Source organism: Pipistrellus kuhlii, unplaced genomic scaffold (genome assembly GCF_014108245.1).
Source record: "Pipistrellus kuhlii isolate mPipKuh1 unplaced genomic scaffold, mPipKuh1.p scaffold_m20_p_8, whole genome shotgun sequence".
NCBI classification, from domain to species: Eukaryota; Metazoa; Chordata; class Mammalia; order Chiroptera; family Vespertilionidae; genus Pipistrellus; species Pipistrellus kuhlii.
The window spans coordinates 6,402,534-6,427,184 of NW_023425584.1; the positions used below are offsets into that span (position 1 = coordinate 6,402,534).

The window sequence follows — 24,651 nt, forward strand, 5'->3', positions numbered from 1 at the left end:
TAAACACTTTTATAAGTTCATTACAAAGTGCCATATTTGGGGTTAGTGTTGTACATATTTGCTAAAAAACTGCTCTTGTTAGGGACTACAACAATAAAAAGAGCTTCAATGAATTTTGACGGTGTACAAAGCCAGGTAGAAATGTGGCTTGAATTACTCTATTATTGTGTTATGTTTGCAGGTTTTGAGTATGAGCCAGATGGTTGTCTCTCCATAGCCATCTCCTTCCCTAACCCCAACTGAAGCCAGTGTCTTCTGGTTAGTCGACACTTGATTAAAAGTCCCTGTTACCCCTTTTTTCTGGTTTTATTTACTTAAATATGTATTTATTTAAAGGCAATTATTTGGATATGGCAAGAGGGCTATATAAGTGCTGATTTATGTGCTAGTAGAGGTTTGCCAGACTCCTGTCCTTTTCATTAGAATCAAGATTTAAAAGTTGGTATTTGGGACTAATAAAATTTTCCCTTGAAAATATGCATGTATGCAATTTAATTTCTCAATTCACATAAGAAAAGTGTTACTAGAACAGAAGTGATCACTTATATATGGCTCGCATAAGCAACCCCCTTTGTAATTGAGGATAATTTAAGAATCTAAATGTTTATTAATTGTTTTTCCTTAATTGACAATCCTGATTTCAATTTATTGAGTAATTGAAACATAAAGTTTATGACTTTGAGACCGGTTTGTTTGGGCGTGTTTTCCAAAAGCCAGGGGAGAGGTCAGGCATCCCACGTCCCTGTGACTGAATGTTAGTCTGGTACCTCTGTCCCAGCGGTCAGCAAACCGTGGCTTGCTAGCAACATGCGGCTCCCGAGCTGAGGTTTGCCACTCTGTTGACTAATGAGTTTGCCAACCACCTAGTTCATAGGTCAAAGTTCAACTACTGAGCCACAGTGTTCGTCTTTTAAATGCTTAGGTCAGTGGTCAGCAACAGAATGGCAAACTGCGACCACTGCTCTATCCCATCTTCGTGAAAACTAAGATGTCCTCACAGATTTCCAAAATGCCTCCCGAGGTGCCACTGAGGCCACTGGACTAGATGAAGTCCCAAAGAGAATTTGACACAAAACAAAAATGTAATAATGTGGGGGTCGTAGATGATTTTGAAGTTTTGTAAAGTACATGAAAATTAGACAGTATAACTGAGTCGGTATTTTAAATGCTGGTTTTTGTTCACTTTATAAAATTTGTTGGTATTCTTTTACAGATTGGAAACCTCCACCTGCACAAACTGGATGAACTTGACTGTCTTGTAAAGGGCTTGCTGTATATAGATTCTGTCAGTTTCAATGGACAAGCAGAGTGCTATTATTTTGCTAATGCCTCAGAACCTGAGAGATGCCAAAAGATGCCTTTTAACCTGGATGACCCCTATCCATTGCTGGTAGTGAATATTGGCTCGGGTGTCAGTGTTCTAGCAGTCCATTCCAAAGACAACTATAAACGAGTGACTGGGACAAGGTAAATAACGAATATTTAAATTTCATTAGTGCCAATTGGCATTAAAATTCCCATAATGTTAAGCGAAGTGCATTTTTGCCCTGGCCAGTTGAACATCATCCTGTGTTCCAAAAGATTGCTCATTCGATCTTATTCAATTCCTGGTCAATGCCATATAACCCAGGTTGGGGATTCATTCTCCGTCGGGGTGCATAAGGGAGGCTTCCCATCAAGGTCTCTCTCATATCAGTGTTTCTTTCTCTCCCTCTCACTTTCTTTTTCCCTAAATTCAATAAACACAATTGAATTTTTGTCTGGAGTGGTTCCAATGACTTTTTTCTATTTTCCAAAGCATTTTTCTTCTTGCCTTATTTTTCACATTTTTATAGGTGTATTTAAGGCTAAAGCTTGCCATCTGCTGATGTCATGCAGAGTATTGGGTAATGTTGTAATTAATTCTTACAGGATGAATTAGTATGCATTCGTTATGGAATAATATTAATGTTCCAAATACCCTTTCAAATTTTCTGTAGGACCTAAAACATGAATGTGAAAGATTTTAAATTTTTTTCTATGATTCTGATATATACCTGATGGATGTTTAAGGAGGGTGAAGACTCCTCTTTATTTAATTTAGATCAGTTTGGGCATATTTCAGATTGACCTATGGAAAACTCTTTTCAATTTTTTATTGATTTCAGAAAAGTGAGAGGGAGAGAGAAAGAGAGAGGGAGAGAGAGAAAAACACAGAGAGAGAAACATCATTGATGAGAGAGAATCATGATTGGCTGCCTCCTGCACACCTCCCACCAGGAATTGAGCCTGCAATCCAGGTATGTGCTCTTGACTGGAATTAAACCCAGGATCCTTCAGTCCTCAGGCCAATGCTCTATCCACTGAGCTAACCCAGCTAGGGCCTCATTTCAGTTTTAAAGTAGCATTCCTATTTAAATAATACTTAAACTTAATAAAATTATTTTATTTTTGTGGTGGTTAAAAATCTACTTCCATTGTAACTATGCCACCAAATTACAGGAAAGTACCGTGGTTCCCTTTTATGTGTGGTTTTGCTTTCTACAGTTTCAGTTACTGTATTAAATCATAATATTAAATCAAATATTAAATAATAATTTTCAGAGTTAAACAGTGTATGAGTTTCAACGTGCACACTGTTCTGAGTAGCATGATGAAATCTCCATGCTATCTTGCTCATGATGCTCCCTATGTATGTACACTTCCTGCCCCTTAGTCACAGAGTAGCATCTCGGTTATCAGACCCATTGTGGCAGAGTTGCAGCACTTACATGAAGTAATTATTTTATTCAATTATTGGAGGCCTGGTGCGTGAAATTCATGCACTGGGTAGGGAGGTGTCCCTCAGCCCAGCCTACACCCTCACAATCCGGAACTCCTGACTCCTAATCGCTTGCCTGCCTGATCACCTCCTACTCGCTTCCCTGCAGGCCTGATTAACACCTAACTGCCCTGCCAGCCTAATGGCCCCCAACTTCCCTCATCTGCCAGCCTGGTCCCCCCCAACTGCCCTCCCCTACAGGCCTGGTTGCCCCCAAATGCCCTCCCCTGATGGCCTAATAACCCCCTACTGCCCTCCCCTGCCATCCTGATCTCACTCCCAATTGCCTTCTGCTGGCCAAATTAGTTCTGATTGGTCAATTTCTATGCCAGTCAACATCAAAAGCTCTGCCTCCTAGACAGCCATTGGCTCCTCACAATTCACCCAGATTTTGTTCTAATTGGTCTGTTTCTATGCCAATCAGTGTCTCTGGGCCTGTCACTGGGGCCTGATCAGAAAGGTGAGGCTGATCAGCTTGCCCGGTGGAGACCTAGAGAGAAATGGAGGCACAGCTGCTAGCCAGGCCCAGAGAGAAAAAGAGGCAAGTGCTGATAAACAGTTGCCACAGAGGCTACAGATCAGACTCTTGTTCTCTCTTCAGGTCTCTCTCCAGGCCAGGCCTGATTCACAACCCCCTCAGCAGTCAGTGGTGACCCAGCATTGATTGCAGGACTGACTTCTGGTTAATCGAGCCTCCAGTTGTGGATGTGACGGACCCAGGGTTTTTATACCTATATAATAAAAGCATAATATGCTCCCCTTGACTGGGAGTTCGACCAGAAGGCGGGGCTGGCCAGCCAACCACCTATGTCCCCTCTCCTTGGCTGCCTTGCCCCCATTAGCCCTGATCAGGATAGGCCAGCAAGCCTCTAGTATTCAGATAATGACCCCAAAGCACAAGAGCAGTGATGCTGGAAATCCAGACATGCCATCAAGAAGCCTTAAAAGTTCTTGAAAGGAAAGTTGTCGAATTAATGAGTAAAAGAAATCGTATGCTAAGGGGAACAAATTTTCTATGCCTAAAATTATGAAAGATAAAAAAAAATTGCCTGCTAGTTTCGCTGTCACACCTCCCAACTGCCAGTGTTACAGCAACAGCATGTGATAAGTGCTTAGTTAAGTGAAAAAGGCATTAAACTCGAAGTTGGAAGGCGAGCAGAACCCATTTTCTGACTGATGGCGAAGTGGTGCCCCAAAAGCACTGAGCCTGCAGGAAGCCGTCAGCCTGGGATCCCCTGACACGAGTGCCCACATTCACATAATATAACTTATTCCAGTGTGTTGTTAGAATTGTTTTTTTTTCTTTACTAGTTACTGTTGATTGCTTACTCTGACTAGTTTATAAATTAAGTTTATTATGGATACATATAGGAAAAATAGAGTTCATTACTATCTGCAATTTGAGGCATCTACTGGAGGTCTTGGAATGTGTCCCCCACAGATGAGAGGGGACGACTGTATTACCTACTTAAATCGATTCTAAAAGACAGAAATTCAGCCTGTTCACTATCCAAAAGAATAATAGAACCAAGTAAACTTCTATCTTAACATGATGCCCCAGCTGACATAAATCTCCTTGTTATCTTTATTTTTGGGTCTTGTAAACGGTAATGTAGCAGTGAACTGCTTTCAGCCTTGTCAGACCAAATAAGTAGGCCTTCCACAGAATCATATCCTGGAAATCCTATAGAATCAGAAGTTTTCTCCTTTCACTTTAGATGGTGCACATTTTTAGCACTTAATCCTTTCACATGCACATAAAAACATTTATTGTTAGCAGTAAAAGGTATAAAGGATCAGCTGACGTTATTGGAAGATATAAAAGACCCTCCTGTCCTCATGTTGTTTCGACCAAGTGATCTTTTTTCCTTTTATTCTTCGACCTCACCAGTTAGGTTTGGCTAAGCATTTTTAACTTTTCCTCAGTATGTTAATATTTCAGTACTAAGCATTAGCAATATGTTGTTTCTATGTGTTTATTGAATAAATAAGTGCTCCATCCTTTTACTCTGGAGAAAGAATACAGTGTGTAAATGCAGCTCATAGAGTTTATTTATTTATTTTAGCCTTGGAGGAGGTACCTTTCTGGGCTTATGCAGTTTATTGACTGGCTGTGAAAGTTTTGAAGAGGCTCTTGAAATGGCATCCAAAGGTGACAGCACCAATGCTGACAAGCTGGTCCGTGATATTTATGGAGGAGATTATGAAAGGTTTGGCCTGCCAGGTTGGGCTGTAGCATCTAGGTAAGTTTAACACTTGTGTTGTAATTAAAGTTGCTTATTTATTGATATATCCAAAATAAATAAGGAACTCATATAACTTACACCAAAAAACAAAACAATCCAATTACAAAATGGGCTGGGGACCTAAACACACATTTCTTCAAAGAGGACATACAGATGGCCGATGCTCAACATCACTAATTGTCAGGGAAAGGCAAATTAAAGCCATAATGAGATACCACCTCATAACTGTCAGAATGGCTATCACCAGTAAATCAGCAAATAAATATTGGCAAGGATGTGAAGAAAAGGGAGCCCTCGGGCATTGGTGGTAGGATTGCAAATTGATGCAGCCACTATGGAAAACAGTATGGAGGTTCCTCAGAAGATTTAAAGTAGTGCCCTAACTGGTTTGGCTCAGTGGATAGAGCATCAGCCTGCAGACTCAAGGGTCCAAGGTTCTATTCCGGTCAAGGGCATATGTACCTTGGTTGTGGGCACATCCCCAGTGGGAAGTGTGCAGGAGGCAGCTGGTTGATGTTTCTCTCTCATTGATGTTTCTAACTCTATCTCGCTGCCTTCCTCTCTGTAAAAAATCAATAAAACATATTAAAAAAAAAGAGCAAGATCCAAGATGGCGGCTTAGGTAAACACACCTAAACTACTGCCTCGCACAACAATTTCAAAACTACAACTAAAAACAAAACGTCTATCTCCCAGAACCACGGGAAAACTAGCTGAAAGGAAGCTCTACATCTAGATTGAAAGAGAAGGGAGCATTCAGGGCACAAGAGCTGAAAAACTGATGTACAGAGGCATGAGGGTGATACGGGCAGGCGGTGGATCCCGGCTGGTGGAGGGCGTTGCTTTCTTCAACCGGAAGAGAGACAAGCTCCTAATCCTCTCTGAAATCCAGTTTCTGGGGAGAAGCTAGACTGTCTGTCATCGGGTTGGAAAGTGAGGGTGGCTTGCTTGCAGAGCTCTGTGCAAGAATAATTGTTTGCTGTGCTTGGGCAAGAGACACAGTGACACGGGTCAGAGAGGCAGAGAAGGCCGACTGTCAGCCATAGCTGTTTGCCACGCCCTAGCCTAGAGATTCCCTGAGACTCCACCCTGATACTCTGCCCCGCACAATCTACAAACACACCCAAGCTCCAAGCAGCGGCTTTTGCACATAAATGACCTCTGTTGCAGTTTAACCTACCAAACTTGCAACCTGGTGCAGATGGCTCCAAAGCTTCCAAGCTCCAAGCAGGGAGGAGAGGGCTGTGGTTCTCGCTGTAGCTCCTGCAGGGTGGCCTCAGACAGTAGCTGAACTGCACCCCATTGGAGATCAGGAAACAAGTATATCTAGTGGTCAGTGTGAGACAACACCAGATTTCAACTACTCTCATAAGGGACATATTAAGAGACAGACTCAGTGAGAACCAAAGCCCTGCGGCAGTGTTTCCCAAACTTTTGAAATATGTGTACCTCTTCTATAATTTTTGTAATGCTGAGTACCCCTCGTATTCATGAGAAGGTAGAATTAGGCGCAGTTAAGCACGGTGCAGTACATATCCCCATCAAACTCCGGTGCAACACGTACCCCCACCAAACTATTCCCGTACCCCTAGGGGTACACGTACCACACTTTGGGAAACACTGCCCTACGGGAACAAGTCCTCCCCCATAAACGTGTCTCCAGCACAGCAATTCGTCTGTTATAGACACAGTGGGTCCTCACAGCCAATTGGCCTGGAGGTCATTCCTCCCAGTGACACCAACAACAATCAAAACTTAACTACAACAAGGGTGTACACACAATCGACAAAGGGGTGCACCAAGAGTGTCCACATCAGGCAACTGGGAGGCTGACCCATTGAACCATATAGGACACCCAGGCCCACAAAGCTACCCTAACAACTCAGGGAAGCAGCAAAAATGCCGAGGAAAGGAAACATCTCAAACAAAAGAAATGGAGGAAAACAAAAGACTGATATAGAGTTCAAAACCACGGTTATAAGGTTTTTTTAAGAATTTCTAGAAAAGGCCAATAAATTAAACAAGACCCTCGAGGATATGAAAAAGAAATTAAACCAACTAGAAATTAAACATACACTGACTGAAATTAAAAAAATATATATTATACAGAGACCCAACAGCAGACTAGAAAAACGCAAGAATCAAGTCAAAGATTTGGAATACAAAGAGGCAAAGGACACTCTTCCGGAGAAGAGAAAAGAATCCAGAAAGTTGAAGATAGTGTAAGAAGCCTCTGGGACAACTTCAAGCGTACCAGCTTCAGAATTATGATGGTGCCAGAAGAAGAGAGAGAGCAAGACTCTGAAAACCTATTTGAAGAAATAATGACAGAAAACTTCCCCCACCTGGTGAAAGAAATAGACTTACAAGTCCAGGAAGCACACAGAACCCCAAACAAAAGGAACCCAAAGTGGACCACACCAAGGCATATCATAATTAAAATGCCAAGAGCAAAAGACAAAGAGAGAATCTTACAAGCAGCAAGAGAAAAACAGTTACCTACAAGGGAGCACCCTTATGATTATCAGCTGATTTCTCAACAGAAACTATTCAGGCCAGACGGGAGTGGCAAGTAATATTCAAAGTGATGAATAGCAAGAATCTTCAACCAAGATTACTATACCCAGCAAAGTTATCATTCAGAATTGAAGGGCAGATAAAAAGCTTCACAGATCAGAAAAAGTTAAAGGAGTATATCATCACCAAACCAGTATTATATGAAATATTAAAAAGCTGTTCTTTAAAAAGAGGAAAAAGAAGAAAAAAGTAAAGATAAAAATTATGAACAACAAATACATATCAACAAGTGAATCTAAAAGTCAAGTGAATTAAAAATCTGAGGAACGGAATAAACTGGTGAATATATTAGAATCAGGAGCATAGAATGGGAGGGGATTGATAATTCTCAGGGGGAAAGGGGTGTTTATGTGGGGGGTACGGGAAGAGACTGAACAAAAATCTATACCTTTGGGCAGCGGAGCAGGTGGGGAGATAAGGGCAGAGGGGGGAGTGGGGACCAGGTGGAGGGGAGCTATGGGGGGTGGGGGGAGGAGAAACAATTGTAATCTGAACAATAAAGATTTATTTAAAAAAAAAAAAAGATTTAAAGACAAACCGCCACAAGTTCCGACAATCCTACTTCTGGGTATTTATCTGAAGAAATACAAAATATTAATTTGAAAAGGCATATGCACCCCTATTTTCATTGCAGTGTTAATAATAGTAGCCAAATTATGGAAACAATCTTAAGTGTTCATTGATAGACAAGTGGGTAAAGAACTTATGATACAATGGAATATTACTCAGCCGTAAAAATGAATGAAGTCTTTCCATTTGCCACAACGTGGGTGGATCTAGAGGGTATTATGCTAAGTGAATTAAGTCAGATAGAGAAAGACAACTATAACATTATTTCACTTATGTGGAATCTAAAAAACAAATGTTTAAACTTACAGCTACAGAGAATAAATTGACGGTTGTCAGATGGAAGAGGATTGTGGAGATGGGTGAATAAAATAGTCACAGGGATGTCAAGTACAGCATAGGGAATGTCTAATAATAAAAGTGTAATATGCTAATTAGACTGGACATCCTTCCTGGTGAAGCCAGGGCCATGAGGGAAGCCTGGGTCCCAGGTGCCAGAGGGAAGCCAGTGCCGGCAGCCAGGGGAAGGCCTACTCTTGCACGAATTTCATGCATTGGGGCTCTAGCCCTATCTAATAGAGTAAGATGCAAGTTGACCACTTCAACACACAAGATGGCCTCCCCCATGTAGTCAAAGATGGCTGCCCCTGTGTGAACACAAGATGGCTGGCAGGGAATGGCAGTTGTGGGCAATCAGGCCAGCAGGGGAGGGTAACAATTAGGAGGGACCCCAGGTTGGAGCGGGTGCAGGCTGGGCTCATACACACATGCTCACACACAAATTTCGTGTACCAGGCCTCTAGTCCTATCTAATAAAAGAGTAATATGCAAATTGATCATCCCTCTGCCATACCTACCATCCAATAAGGAATATGCAAATTAACCCAACCAAGATGGCTGCAGCCATGGAGAGAGCAGGAGGCTTGGGTTTCCCTGGCAATGGAGGAAGCCAAGCTTTCCTCCTGTCCTGGCCTGCCTTGGCCTCTGCTTAAGACTACAAAGTTTCAATTATAGAAGATAAATAAATCCCAGATACCAGGGCCTCTGCTTGGATCACTAGGGGGGCGTGGCCAGCCTGCCAACCACCACAGGCCCCTCAGGCCATCCCATGCCCCAAGGGAACCCCCATCCTGATCTGGGACATCCTTCAGCGCATACCAGCTGGCCCCCACCTGTGCACCAGGCTTCTAGCCTATCTAATCCTACCTAATAAAAAAATAATAACAATATGAAAATTGACGGTCACTCCAACACAAGATGGTTGCCCCCATGTGGTCAAAGATGACTGCCCCCATGTGGACACAAGATGGCCAGCAGGGGAGGGCAATTAGGGGTAAACAGGCAGGCAGAGGAGAGAAGTTGGGGGCAACCAGGCCTGCAGGGAAAAACAGTTGGAGGGGACCCAGGCCTGCAGGGAAGGGCAGTTAGGGGCAAATAGGCTGGCAGGGGAGCGGTTAGGGGCAATCAGGAAGGCAGGCAGTGAGCAGTTGGGAGCCAGCAGTCTTGGATTGTGAGAGGGATGTCCTAGATTGGATAGGGTGCAGGATGGGCGGAGGGACACACACACATACACACACACCGTGTACGAATTTCATGCGCCGGGCCTCTAGTATTCAATAAAAATGTAATGACTGCCGAAATCGGTTTGGCTCCGTGGATAGAGCATCGGTCTGCGGACTGAAGGGTCCCAGGTTCGATTCCGGTCAAGGGCATGTACCTTGGTTGTGGGCACATCCCCGGGGGGGGGGGGGTGCAAGAGGCAGCTGATCAATGATTCTCTCTCATCGATGTTTCTAACTCTCTATCTCTCTCTCTTCCTCTCTGTAAAAAATCAATAAAATATATATATTTTTTTAAATGTGATGACTATGTATGGGTGTTAGATGGTACTAGACTTATAGAGTGATCATTTCCTAAGTTATATAAATGTCTAGTCATTTAAGTTGTACACCTGAAACTAATACAATATTACATGTTAACTCTAATTGAAAATTAAAAAACAAAGTTGCTTATTTAGTTTTTAGAAAGCGTTAAGTATATCAGGAAGTTGTAAGGGGGCTTCTTCTTACTCAGTTTAAATTCCAAATTTTGAAGGCTCATGTTGTTTCAGAATTAGATCTTAGACGTCTTCCTGAGTGCACCCTATAGGAGTCCATTTTTATTAATCCTTGGGTATTCTTTCTGTGATTATGTCTTTTCAAATTAGCATTCTGGATTTCTTCAGATAAATACCCAGAGGTAGAATTGCTGGATCTATGGCATTTCCATTTTAAATCTTTTATAAATACAAATACATATACTTATCCTCCCCTTAGTTAGAAGGTAACATTTATATACCATTAACTAGCATACATATATACTTTTTAACATTTTTTTAAATGATTGGTTTATTTTACTAATTTGAGAGAGAGAGAAGGAGACATGGATTTGTTATTCACGATTTTGTTGTTATTGTTGTTAATCCTCACCCAAGGATGTTTTTTCACTGATTTTTAGAGAGAATGGAAGGGCGGGGTAGAGACAGAAATATGAGAGATACTTCAATATGAGAGACACACAGGGCCAGGTATCGAGCCTGTAACTGAGGTACATGTCCTTGACCGGAATTGAACCCAGGACCCTTCAGTCTGTGGGCTGCTGATGCTCAACCACTGAACCAGACCAGCTAGGGGATACATATACTCTGGCAGCATATATATATATATATATACATACACACACTATATTCTTTCTCTGCCTCCCTTTCTTTCTCTCCCTCCCATCCCTCTCCTTCCTCTATTCCCTTCCCTTCTTTCTTCCTTGTTAACTGTTTCATGCTATTTCATTGTTTGGTGATGTTGGGTTCCCATTATTTTGGTATGTTCAGTTAATCAGAGAATAACCTTGTATATGTGTAGATTTATCTTTAGGATAACTTCCCCGTATGTACGAAATGTTGCTTTTTATCAGCAGGTTTAATTTTGTTTTTTCATTTCTCTGCAGTTTTGGCAACATGATTTATAAGGAGAAGCGAGAATCTGTTAGTAAAGAAGATCTAGCAAGAGCTACTTTAGTTACTATCACCAATAACATTGGTTCTGTGGCACGAATGTGTGCTGTTAACGAGGTAAAAACATTTTAATTATATGAAAAATGTGAATTGGAGTTTTATGTGCATGGGGGTGCCGGGGGGGGGGCGTCCCTCAGCCTGACCTGCACCCTCTCCAATCCGGGACCCCTCAAGGGATGTCCAACTGCCTTTTTTTAAATATATTTTATTGATTTTCCACAGAGAAAAAGGGAGAGAGATAGTTAGAAATATCGATGATAGAGAAACATCAACCAGCTGCCTCCTGCACACTCCCCACTAGGGATGTGCCTGCAACCAAGGTACATGCCCTTGACCGGAATCGAACCTGGGACCTTTCAGTCCGCAGGCCAACGCTCCATCCACTGAGCCAAACCGGCTTTGGCTCCAACTGCCTCTTACAATCCAGGACCACTGGCTCCTAACTGCTTGCCTGCCTGCCTGGCTGTTTGATCACCCCTAACTGCCTCTGCCCCATCCCACACCAGAGACCCTGGGTACCCTCCGGCCAGTTGCAGGCACCCTTGACCCGGGTTTCCCTCTCTCTGGCTGGCTGCAGGCACCCAGGACCTGGGCTGGCTTCACCTGAGCCAGCCACCAGCACCCAGGACCTCAGGGTGGGCAGCTTGTCCCTCTCCCAGGTCGCAGCCTGGCTGGTCCCCATTCCTCTATTGGAAGCTCATTTATGCCTAGCTGGTCCCCATTTCTCTTGTGAGTTCTTTTGTGTGTGGCTGGTCCCCATTCCTCTCCCCCCAGTGCTGAATGTCAGCCATTACAGGGTGAGGGCGTGATGACCATTTGCATAATAGCTCTTTATTATATAGGATAGAAGGGCTTCTTCATGTTCTTAAAGAGACCTATAGGATAGAGACCTAATCCATTAAACCCCAAGATACATTATGGATGGATGTTAACACCCAAGACTCATTATGTATGTTATGTGCTCAGTTGTTACATGACCTTTAAGAAAATAGCAGGTAATTCGAATCAGAAATAGCACAAATAGATAATTACATTTCACCTTGGAAATACAGTCACGTACTGCTTAATGGCAGGTACATTCTGAGAAATGCGTCATCGAGCGATTTCATTATTGTGTGAACATAATAGAGCACATTTGTCAAAAGCCCAGATGTAGAGGGCACAGCCCACGCACACGGAGGCTGTATGGCAGAGTTATTGCTCCGAGGCGACAAGCCTGAAAGCATGATGCCTGTACCAAACAACATGAGATTAAATCAAGCACATGATGCAACCACGAGACCCGTGAATCTGAGGCAGCGGCGGCTGCTGTAAAATGGCGTACTGCTTTATAGCAAACTGCCTTCTTTTTGGAAAGAGAACACGCTAGAATTACAGTAAAAGTTTGTAGTATAGTATAGAATAGTATATAAGCCAGCAACAGACCTGATCATTGTTAAGTCATTCACGGTACAGAATTGTCTGTACTTTTATACGACTGGCAGTGCCGTAGGTTTACTTACACCAGCATCACACACATTTGAGTAACATGTTGTGCTATAACATCAGGACGGCTGTGACATGGCCATGACATCACCAGTCAATAGAAATTTTCAGTTCCATTATAATCCTTTGGGACCGTCATCATAGGTGTTCCTAAAATGTCAGTAGGCAGGGCATGGCTGTGCGTGACCTAAATCTCTTCAAGATGGAAGAGAAAAGGGCAGTGTGTTTGCGTGTGTGTTTGTGTTGTCTTTTTCCTGTTAATGTTGCATTTGGTTGGTGGGGTGCTCGGAAGTTTTCTTGCTGCCCTCGGCTTCTTTACAGTGCTGCCTTGTTGCATATGGATCAAGCAGCATTGTACAGGGCTATGAAGGCATTGAGACTCACTCTCCGGATACTTCCAGAAAGCATTCACTGCTAGCTACACTTAGCTCATATTTGGTTCTTTTTGTTTGAAGGCGACTGCGTATACAATTCTTTCTTCATGTGGTAGATATATTTATCCATTTAACTTTATGTTTCTTAATCGATTTTTTTTTTTTTTTTTTTTTTTCAGAGAGAGAGAGAGAGAGGAAAGGAGAAGTATAGAGAGAAACATCCATCTGCTGCCTCCCTCACACCCCCTACTGGGGATCAAGCTCAAAACCCAGGCAGGAGCCCTGACCCAGAATCAAACCAGCAACCTCTTGGTGTGTGGGTCATGCTCAACCATTGAGCCAAACTGGCTGGGCTCCATTTAATTTTTGTAAATATCAAGTACTTTTAACTGAATGGAGATTTTGCTTTGTGAAGGAGCCCTTTATTCAGTCACTTACTCATGGTATAAATATGTACAGATAGCCGTGTGCATGGCATTATTCTAGGCACTTAGGATATATTAGTGAAGGAAGCAGTGCTGACGTGGTGGAGCTTACATCTATTCTAATGATACAGTAAATAAATATTTAGTTTGTGTTAGGTGACAAATGCTGTTTTTCAAAATGAGAAAATCAAACAGGACAAAGAGAATTTGAGAATAGACCAGAGCCTGGCAGAGGACAGATTGCTGTGTAATTGGATGGACAGATTGCTGTGTAATTGGATCTTTGAAGGAGGCTTTATTGAAAATGTGACATTTACAAAGATTTGAAGGAAGCAAAAGAATTAAACATGTGGATATGTTGGGGCGGGCGGGGAGGCTCCAACAGAGAAAACAGCTGTGCCAAACCCCAAATTAATCCTCTGAATTATTTAAATCCAGAATTTTATTTCTTTAGTTTTTTTTAATAATAGGGTAATTAAATTGGTTGAGGGGAGTCACTAGTAGGCATTTTAACCTCAATTTGGGGGCTCTTCCACTTTTCAGACCTTTTTTTTCTAGCCCTATGTCTGGATTTTCACTGGCCGATTGTTTTAATAATTCTGGCTAGAGTTTACACTGGCAAATTCGGTATTCAAACTCGTATACCCAAAAAGTCAGTGTATCAGTAAGAGAGTAGAAATAGGATTCCTGGACGTACATATTCTGGAGAACACCAATTCCTCGATCAAAGGTCTCCTAGCCGTACAGCTACCTAAGGAACCAAATCCGTGAGTGGGATCTTAGCAGAATAACCTGGTGGGTTAGGCTGGAAGCCTAGGGTCGGGGTGCATGCCATACGCAGGCAGTGCTGCTCTCCAGCTCTATATAGAGTCCATAGGTTGCGTGTCATTGCTGAGCATACCTTACAACATCCTGGCCAGGTTTACAGCTTCTTTTAATCCTAAACACATTTAAAATACTCTTCCTTGGTTGGCCTCTCTTAATCTCAACAACAGCATTTAAGTAGCATCTTTTCCAGAACTTTCTTTTTTAAAATAGACTTTATTTTTTAGAGCAACTGTAGGTTCACAGCTAAAACGAGTGGAAAGTACAGAGAGTTCTCGTACGTAATCCGCTGACCCCAAGCCTGCACCACCTCCCAGCGTCCCTCCAGCAGCTCTGACTCACTCATCACAGCCCATGAACCTACACGGACACACCATCGTCCCAAAGTCCATAGTCTACTGGGGTTCATGCTGGCTGTACGTTCCATGGGTTTGGACAAATGTGTAGTCATGTCCAAAAGTCATTTTTTTTAAAAAACATACAGGATATTGAGGTATATACCAGGAATGTAGCAGGAACTAATAAATGGTAGTTATTTACATTATTTTTAAGTAGAGATATTGTGAAATCTATTTATAATTCTTTCTTGACGTCATCTTCTTTGTTCTTTTCCTCTAGAAAATAAACAGAGTTGTCTTTGTGGGAAACTTTTTACGAGTCAATACACTCTCGATGAAACTTCTGGCATATGCACTGGATTACTGGTCGAAAGGACAACTGAAAGCATTGTTTCTAGAGCATGAGGTATGACAGCAAAATAGCATTTGTGAGTTTTAATAGCATGCTTTTATATGCAGGCTTCTTTAGGCTACAAAACTATGACTTACCTAAATTGTATATTGATTCCTCACTTCAGTTTGAATTGGGGGGTGGGGGGGATTGGGGTTACTGTAACCTGGCAGGCACCCCAGTAAGTTGAGACTTCACAGTTCTGAGAGAGCAGTATCAGCTTCTTAAATATGGGGCCGCTTGTACACTTAGTGGGTCTTACTTTTTCCCCGGAGGTAACAAGTGAACAATACAAAACTATATAATTCAGCAATGAAAATTCTCTTTAATCTTCCCACCACAACCTCACCCTCACTGCCAGAGGTAACCACTGTTAACATTTTGGAGCTTATTATTCTTTTCATATTTGTTCACTACAGCCAGTTAAATTTTGACCTAAGCATATCAGTTTACGTAATGTTTCAGATTAAGTAAATTTACCTCAAATTATTTTGTTTCTGGTCAGTTGGCGGCTACAAGAGTTTTAATAACACAAGAGCAGAGTGTTTCCTTAAAAGCGTGCATATTTCATTGTCACTGCAGAGATCAGAATGGGAAATGCTGAGTTGCTCTGTGCGGGGTGGAGTCACTGAGAGTGGCAGGCTTAGCCAAGGGAAGTGAACTGAGGAAAGTGAGAGGGGCACAGAATTTGCAATAACAGCCCTAGAAATTTTAGTGTCTAAAAGCCACACTTTGCTTTGCTAGTGTGGCTCAGTGGTTGACCATCAACCCATGAACCAGGTTACTGTTTGATTTGCAGGCCTGATCCCCAGTAGGGGGCGTGTGGGCGGCAGTGGACCAATGTTTCTCTCTCATGATTGATGTTTCTTTCTCCCTTTCTCTTCCTCTCTGTGAAATCAATAAAAAGACATTTTTTAAAACCACACTTGAAAAATAGGTATTTAAAAGGTGTATACAGTGAGAATACAGTTTAAAATACTTTGATAGCTGACAAATCAAATTGGTAGATTACTGAATAGATGTTCTTAAATCGATATAATGTAAATGTGTTCTTAACAGTGGTTAATACTGTATGCTGATTTAAGAGCTGCACTACATTAATGATTGTTCTAAATTATACAGGGATACTTTGGAGCAGTCGGTGCACTTCTCGGGCTGCCAAATTTCAGCTAAAGCTTCAGGTTTATCTCTGATAATAAATGTCATCCAAGAGGAACTGAAAACCAGAGGCATAATTGCTGCATTATTTGTCACTGGAAACGCAGGATAAAAGACTAGCACTATTCCTGTTGCTTTTTAAATGTCAAAATGGTAAGCTGCTAAATGTTGCCATAGTAACAGCAAGAACTCGGTAGCAGGTGAAGTATTTCTAATTGAAATGCTTTCCCTTTTGTATATAGCCAGTGTTAAATCCTTTAATGCAGTACAGCCTCTGATTACTGAGCTTTCTCTCAAAAAGATTTTCTATTTATTTTATGTAGCCAACATTGCAGTACTGTATGCTCAAACAAATCTTAAAAGGCTCAGAAATGTTTAGCTCATAAAAACAATTAATTCTGAATATTTGTTACAAGTCTGTTCTATGTTTTGGGTATTAGTAAGCAGACAGTAACATACCCTGTATCAAAATTAATTGAAATGGCAATCAAAGATGATGATTTTTATGTGATTTTAGAAATGTCAAGGCAATACTAATTATTCATTGTTGTTTTCCTAACATAACCCCCCCAAAAAAAGCATGTTTATGTAATCTTTGCCCAGAAGTATCTTTTTAAAAGAAGTACAACCTTTTTTAAATGCCATAATTGAATTGAAATATTAGCCTGAATTTTAAATGAATCTTAGAAAATGCACATATTTGGTGACATAGCACTTTCTATATTTTATTAGTTAATCGATACATTTACAGTAGTGAATATTTTATAATTGGAAGCTTAATTATTTATTTGAAAGTCCTATGATGAGGTCCCAAAGACTATTCTAATGAAGTATGGCTTGCATGCATTGGGGAGTTCTTTCTGTACCACATTTATCTCAGGCCCAGACCCAGTCCTTTCTGTCTAATTAGATCTGAACCATCAAAGCTAAAGACTTAATTCTATTATGAACAGCAACAAAATCACATTTATTCTAAATTGATGTTATAGAAGTCAGAGTTTTTTTGAAACTGGAATTCAGAGGCCGTACTGCAGAATCATAAAAGGATCAGTGTTTTGTACATCCTGGTAATAAAAGAATTATAATTCCTAAATTTACTGTAAATCCCTTTGCCTTAGAATTTGTTCTCTGTTTTGAATCATTTTTATAATGCTGTAAACCTTCTCAGATTTTTACTTTGGCAGTAACATTTGTTAGAGACTATATAGCTCATGGTTCTTATGAAGTAGAGAGGCTTGGGGAAACTAATCACCTCCTTAAGTTACCATAAGTCTGGATGTGCTCTGAAGAACTTACAGCTGTTTACATTACGGAGAAGTATCGCGATGCTTCCACAGAACACAGTTTTGCTCCATGGAGAACAGTTTTTACTAGACTATCAAGAGGTGCTTCCAGTTTTCAGGATCTGTGCTCAAATACTTACAATTCGGTTTTCTCTTATTTAAAGACATTAACATGGGAGTAATAGGGAATATGTAGAGAAAATATGTCAACATAATCTTGCAGAATTTTAAATATTGAGACCTTTGGATTCATGTCAATCAGTAGACATTTTGAAAACCTATGGCCAAACGTTTCTTCTTTCATGTTTTCATTGTAATGGCGAGATATTTCAGCCAAAAGCCGCCTATTTAATTTATTTTAAAAGTTTGTGATTTGGGCGTTGGTACAAAAAGTTTTAATTCTGAATATTTTAAAAGACCCTAAATTCAAATTATATTTCTGTGGCAAATGGTACATTAGCAGCCATAGGCTTAGGTGGAAAGAAATGGAATGATCAAAGTCTCTATAAGTTAGTTTGATCAATATTTTGTTTAATTTGGAACTATGATTCCTACTATCTGTCCTCAAGAACTGCAGGTACTTACTAACACATATGTAAAGGGGAGTGCCATCTCACCACTCTGCACATGGCTTTTCTCCTGTGTGATCTAGAATTATTGGAAATATAAGAATACAGAATTGTGATGAAGGCTAACCAAGATTCTACTTTTGTATTATGACCTCAAAGAATTCTACGTGAGAATACAATGGTCCACAGATTTGGTTATAATCCCACTCAATATAATGCCTCAACATTTTGTGTTCTCGAACAGCGTTAATAGAAATAAAATGTGAGGCACGTGAAATTTTACATTTCCCAGTAGGCACATTTAAAGTAAAAAGAAACGGGTGAAATTCATTTTCATTATATATTTCAATTTATATCTGACATGCTATCATTTCAACATCTAATCAAAGTCACTTAGATATTTTACGTTTTGGTCTTTTACATTGGGTATTCAAAACCAGTTTGTATTTTAACACTAGGTTTCCAATTCTCAGTAGCCACATTCAGGTAGTGGCTGCTGTATTAATGTAGTTTTAAAGCTAGCTCTTAAAATTTGGCTTTTAAAAGAATGTTTGAGAGGGAGAAATATGGGATTTTAATTTTTAAAAACAAAGGATAGGAAGTATCATAGCTCATTTGGGTAGTTTATTTTATACAGACAAGCTGTATTTCTGACCATTCCATACCTTACGTTGCATCCCACCCATCGTAGTGGCTCTGTGTTACTGATAAAGTGCCCAGGACACATTCTGACTGCCCTAAGCACTCTCCAAAGTGTGTATTTCCTACACTGAAGCAAATTTGATGATTCCAGTGACTTAAATGTCCCCCCATCTTATCTAATTTAATTTTGAGAAGCCAATTTTAAAGAATTAAAGAGAGGCCCTATTCTTTGTTGAGTCGTGTACACATAAGAGAATTTTTAATTTTTAGATTTAATTTTCATTTTTAAAAACGATAACATTTTCAAGTGCAAGAATACTATCAACTTATTTTGAGGTTTAGTAAAGAACACAAGGTCTAGAACTTGCCTTTTAACTAGAGAATTTTAGAACTAAGCCTTTCAGTTCCATACCCCAGCTTCCCAAGACACAGTGTTGGTAGAATTGCCTGCCTGTCAACACTGGCAGTTCCTTGTTCAGCTACTTTATTTAAATACGTGGACTCAGTGTAGGAAAAGTCAATGCTGTTGCCAATAAAATACATGGTAATTGACAGGCCTTTAGGAAGTTCAGAATATTTGCCAAATATTAAGCTGCAAAGGTTCCTGAGTTTTTTGCCTTTGTGTGCAAATGTGATTGCTGTGTTATCAGTTCTGGTTTCTGAAGGTTTCATTTCTGTAAGCGAAAGGATGCAGCTCAGAGGAAAGTTTTTCCTCTGTGTCCAGCGGTACTTTTGCCTTCTAAGAGTAGTTCATCACTCTTAGTCTCATCTTGATTTCTTTCTTTTTTTAATATGTTTTTATTGATTTCAGAGAGGGAGAGAAAGAAGCATCAGTGATAAGCAAGAATCATTGATGGGCTGTCTCCTGCACGTCCCCTACTGGGGATTGAGCCTGCAACCCAGGCACATTCCTGCCGGGAGTTGAACTGTGATCTCCTGGTTCATAGGTTGATGCTCAACCACTGGGCCACACCGGCCGGGCTCGCCTTGATTTTTAAGGCCGCATTCTTGGATGGAAAGTTTAGCAAAGCCGTAGCTTCTAAATGTCCTTTGTAACCAATCTGTATTATATAGAATTTTTTTCATATTTTTTTAGTGTATCATTTTTTTTCTGGTTGAGCACTTAATGCTTTTTAACCTATCGCATTTGAGAATGTAGTTTAGAAAAAGACTGAAAGAATAATCACCAGGAAAAGAATGTGCATTATTTTCCATTTAACTTACCGCTTCCTGGTATGTTTAAACAAAAGAATAGAAACATGTTGCCTTTTGTAATAATACCTGAGCTGTTTAAGACGATTTGCCATGACATGTCAGTGATGTCCTATTTCCCAGTAAGTTGGTCTATCTTCCTGTGTTTTCTCACACCGGAGAAATTCAGCTAACTTTGTCTCTTCATCAGATAAGCTCACAAAATGGTATGCTTTGTGCCACCACGTCTTTTCAGTACTGAGTCTGGTAACCGGCAGGCCCAAGAAAGAATTTTCTTCCTTTAAAGTGTTTTCATTGCCTGTTTTTAAACCTGTGTTGTGAAAAGTAACTCATCACAGCTTTTGAGTCATTTCCACTTTCAGAAAGCTCCGATGTCTTCAGCAGTGCCCGTTGTTCGGGTCCTCAGTCTTGTGTGGTCAGCGGATGTGGGGTCACAATTTTGTTTCGTATTAGAAATAGCACCAGTCACTGGTCTAACGTATTTAAACGTCGTTTCCTTTATTTGTGAAACGAGGACATTGGTTTGTCACAGTGAGGCCATCAGTTGTCATCAAGTTTCTGGAAAAGGCAGGTTCTTGCCTCCTGCGGCAGCGCCTGCAGTGACTGACCCAGTCGGTTCAGACTGGCCTCATGTCTTGGGATGTATTTTGTGTGTATATGTCGATAGGTACTGGACTTGAATTCTCACCCAACCAATAGGATGGTATTAGTTATTTCTTACCATGTTATGTTACTGTCTATAATGAGCAAGTAGATATACCTTAAACTAATATGAAGGGATACATAGATATATTCGTGTGTGTGTGTGTGTGTGTGTGTGTGTGTGTGTAGATACTTCAATCAGTAAATATATCTGGAATTTTTGTTGTGTTAACTTCAAAATTATATGGGCATTATTATAACCTTATTTACATTCTGGCCCTTATTGTAATCAAAGTTTTTTGTGTTAAACATTTTCAGTCTGTTTGCCACAGCTGCCACTAATCTTGTGCTTAAGAGAATTAATGCTGAATATGTTTTTCAAAGACATAAATGAAGGTCGAAATCAAGATTTTGAATTATATAAATACGCAGCTAAATTTCAATTCTAAAATAGTGCTCTTTTTTCCTTTTTTGCTATTTCTTACATCTTTCACACATTGCAGTGCTTTCAGTTCCATAGCTATCAAAGGGCACATCGGCTTTACAGCATTGTAAAGCATGAGCAGACGCTGCGGGCCGTTTGAGGTCACTGGAGCCTGCGACCCGCCTCTGTATCTCGGCTGTCGTGCCTGCAGTCACTGGTTGTCGCAGGTGTGAAGCCATTTTGAAATCTGCCGGGTTTTTTTTTATAAGGTACCCTTTTTAGTTTACAACATTTAGAAACAGCAGGTAATTCTGTAGGCTCCTTGTCCAAATATAATGAATGGAATTAGATGCAAGTCATGGTAAGATGGTTTTATGATTTTTTTATACATTGTGTGTTTTCAGGTTTTTTGTGTGTGTTTTTTTTTACTCTTTAACTGAAGTTCAGTGGCATTTGTCTTAATTCTGACCAGTTACTGACCAAATCATGCACAGATTTAAGTTTATGTGTTAACTTTACTTATACAAGCCATGTCAGTTTAAGTTGCCTTATTCTCTTGAGTTGTTCTTGTCACGTGTAAGCTTTGTCATGGAATCCTAACACTGAATCTGCTGTAAAAATGTATGATGTGCTACGAATTGTATTCATAACAAACTAAGTTATAGCCTATTGTAACCTATGAGACATTTTTTGTAAATTGTCTAATTTATTTTTTCATTTATGTACAGTTTCCTATGTAAATTTTAGACTGTTTGTGTGGCCTGTTCTGGAGACTTTCTCCTCTCCCTTAATGCTTATTTGCATGAGAGAAACTTGGGTTTGGCTGGTTTGCACTGTATGGCCATGAAGCCACCGTCAGCACTCTGCCTTTTCTGTAGCTGGACTTTTTCTAGTTTGTTCATATTCTAAATGTTAAAGTCATGCTGATTTCCTACTTTCCAAATAAATTCACTAAGTTGTTTACTATGTGCATCTCTGTATTGACTCTTTATTTTACACATTTACTCCCACATCGGCATTCTGGTTACAGTCAGGGTTAGCTGGAATCAGCTGCAGCAGATCGCCACTCTGAGGACAAGGACTCTGTGCAGACTGTTCACTCTGCACCCCCTGCTGGGCACAGGGAAGGCGGGCAGTCCATCAATGACCGAATGCTGAGGGAATTCACTGTAAAGTGTTACCTCTCCGCTCTGCCCATCTAAGAAGTAACAAAGGTGACTGTCACCTTCCTCTCTACATTAGAAAGCGCAGATGTTCTTCAGAGACACAAACCTTGCAATCTAAGATGCGGATTAATTTTATGGAAAGAGTTCTGCTTTTCCTGGGATGGAGGCCCTGCTACCCCGCTCACACAGTCCCAGCAGGCCTAGGTGTGCTCCACGGGGGAGGTGCCGGACGCCCACGGCACTACCACCCAGCTCAGGAAGGGCCATTTCATACATGTTTCTTCCAAACCAGAACTTCATTTATTTTTAGTAGGCAATGCCTGTTAGATTCAAGTAAGTGGGTAGGGGGGCTGAGAGAGGCTTTGATGACCTTTTTTAAAAAATATATATTTTATTGATTCTTTACGGAGAGGAAGAGAGAGGGATAGAGAGAAACATCGATGAGAGAGAATCCGATCAGCTGCCTCCTGCACACCCCCCACTGGAGATGTGCCTGCAATCAAGGCATATGCCCTTGACCGGAATCGAACCTGGGACCCTTCAGTCCGCAGGCCGATGCTCTATCCACTGAGCCAAACCGGTTTCGGCTGATGACCTTTCTTAATATGTGAGGAATGAAGTTGGAAAAGGGACCTCCATCATTTCATATTGTGTGACTCTGGACTGCAGGCCCTTAGGAATGGTTGGAAATGTGAAGTACATAACCTGCCTGTTTAAAAAAAGAAAATCCAGTAAACCGGAACTCGGATGAAAATGGAGACTGCGACTAAAGGGGAAAATGATGTATCTGGAGTGGAAATAATAGATTTGAAGTGTGGACGGATAGAAGCAATTGGAAATAAGCTATGAAGAGCAAAAGCAGCTCAAGGCTACTTTCAGGGAGGAGAAAGGGAGTTGTATTCTATACACAAACCAAGTAAGTTTTTACAAATATGTTTTCACTGAGAGAAGGAGAGAAACATCAGTGAGAGAGACATCAATTGGCTGCCTCCTGCATCTCCCCCATTGCCCGCTGGGGACCAAGTCTGCAACCCGGGCATGTACCCTGACCTGGAACTGAACTGTGATCTCCTGGTGCTTAGGTTGATGCTCAACCACTGAACCACACTGGCCAGGCCAGACCCAGTACATTTTGAAAACAAGATGTCTCTCCATTCGCATGTTCCCCAGTTGAATGTATTATATAATGAACAAACATTGTTAACGTTTCCACATTTAAAGTCTTGATCACCTGTGATAAACACTATAGATTCTTATTTTGGGATTTTTTTTTTTTAATTATTATTTTTGAGTGTCTTTATAAAGTTTTGTTTTGTTGGGGGTTTTTGGTTTTTGTGTTTTTTGTTTTTCCCCGAAAATAAACTTAAAAAACCTGGCTCGTCCTTGTCTCCTCCTTTACATAAAAGATGGTACTTGTTGAAGTTTTTCTCAGGTTCCCAGCACACCTCGAAGTGCAGTTGACTGGGCACTTGGGTGAGTCAGTGCGTATTTCCAGTCAGGGCTCTAAACGCAAACCACGTCTCTGGAGATGGTAACAGATTGTCAGAGCCACAAAAGGGGCGTTCTTTGCGGGTGAAGGCCCTAACAGTTTTGCTCAGCTGAGAGAGTATCAGCCTGTGGACTGAAAGGTCCCAGGTTAGATTCCGGTCAAGGCCATATACTTTGGTTGCGGGCACATTCCCAATGGGAGAGGTGTGCAGGAGGCAGCTGATGGATGTTTCTAATTCTCTATCCCTCTCCCTTCCTCTCTAAAAAATCAATTAAGAAACATATTTAAAAAATAAAAATAAAAAAAAGTTTGGAGTCAGCTACCCTGATGTCTTTGCAAAAATAATCATTTTTGTCACATCAAACGTGCCTTTCAGAAAATTCACGGCCCTCATCTTGGAAAAAGGTAAGTCAGGACGTATTATGTAGGAGTGTGTGTGTGTGTGTGTGTGTGTGTGTGAATAAAAAATCCTGATACCCTGTTTTCACATTCCCTAAAACAGTGATCGGCAAACTCCTTAGTCAACAGAGCCAAATAATAGGACAACAATTGAAATTTCTTTGGAGAGGCACATTTTTTAAACTTAAACTTCTAACGCCACTTCTTCAAAATAGACTCGCCCAGGCCGTGGTATTTTGTTAAAGAGCCACATTTGTGGCTCCTGAGCTGCAGTTTGCCGACCACGGGCCTATAACATCTGCTCGGGACAATTGTTTAATGCTTAAAAAGGTTTTGTTGAATTTGTAAGTACTATTATTGTTTTTTGTTAACCTTTGGTTTGGGACCTGCTTATTCTTATTTTTTTTAAATAATGTTTTGCCCAGCCAGCAGAGCAGTTTGTGGAGTGAACGACCACTGGAGTCCAGACCCCAATAAAATTTAGGGAGCCAGCTGACGGCTATCTCTCCACACAGCCCAGAGAGCAGCCCCGACCCTCTGTGTCCGGCGGTATTTAAACCCATTCACTGCATCCTGTTTTTGCAGAGCAA

General features: G+C 40.9%; 1 protein-coding gene across 2 annotated transcripts in view; it reads left to right on the forward strand.

Annotated features, from left to right (window-relative positions):
* PANK3 (pantothenate kinase 3) overlaps window positions 1-19,919 on the forward strand; it is a 29,937-nt gene extending 10,018 nt beyond the window's left edge. For both annotated transcript variants that reach the window (XM_036423702.2, XM_036423703.2), the window contains 5 exons: window positions 1,214-1,467; window positions 4,867-5,043; window positions 11,173-11,296; window positions 14,967-15,092; window positions 16,200-19,919. In XM_036423702.2, the coding sequence (XP_036279595.1) occupies window positions 1,214-1,467; window positions 4,867-5,043; window positions 11,173-11,296; window positions 14,967-15,092; window positions 16,200-16,250 (732 nt within the window). In that variant the 3' untranslated portion in view covers window positions 16,251-19,919. The remainder of the gene's footprint in view (window positions 1-1,213; window positions 1,468-4,866; window positions 5,044-11,172; window positions 11,297-14,966; window positions 15,093-16,199) is intronic.
* Window positions 19,920-24,651: the final 4,732 nt, after the last annotated feature.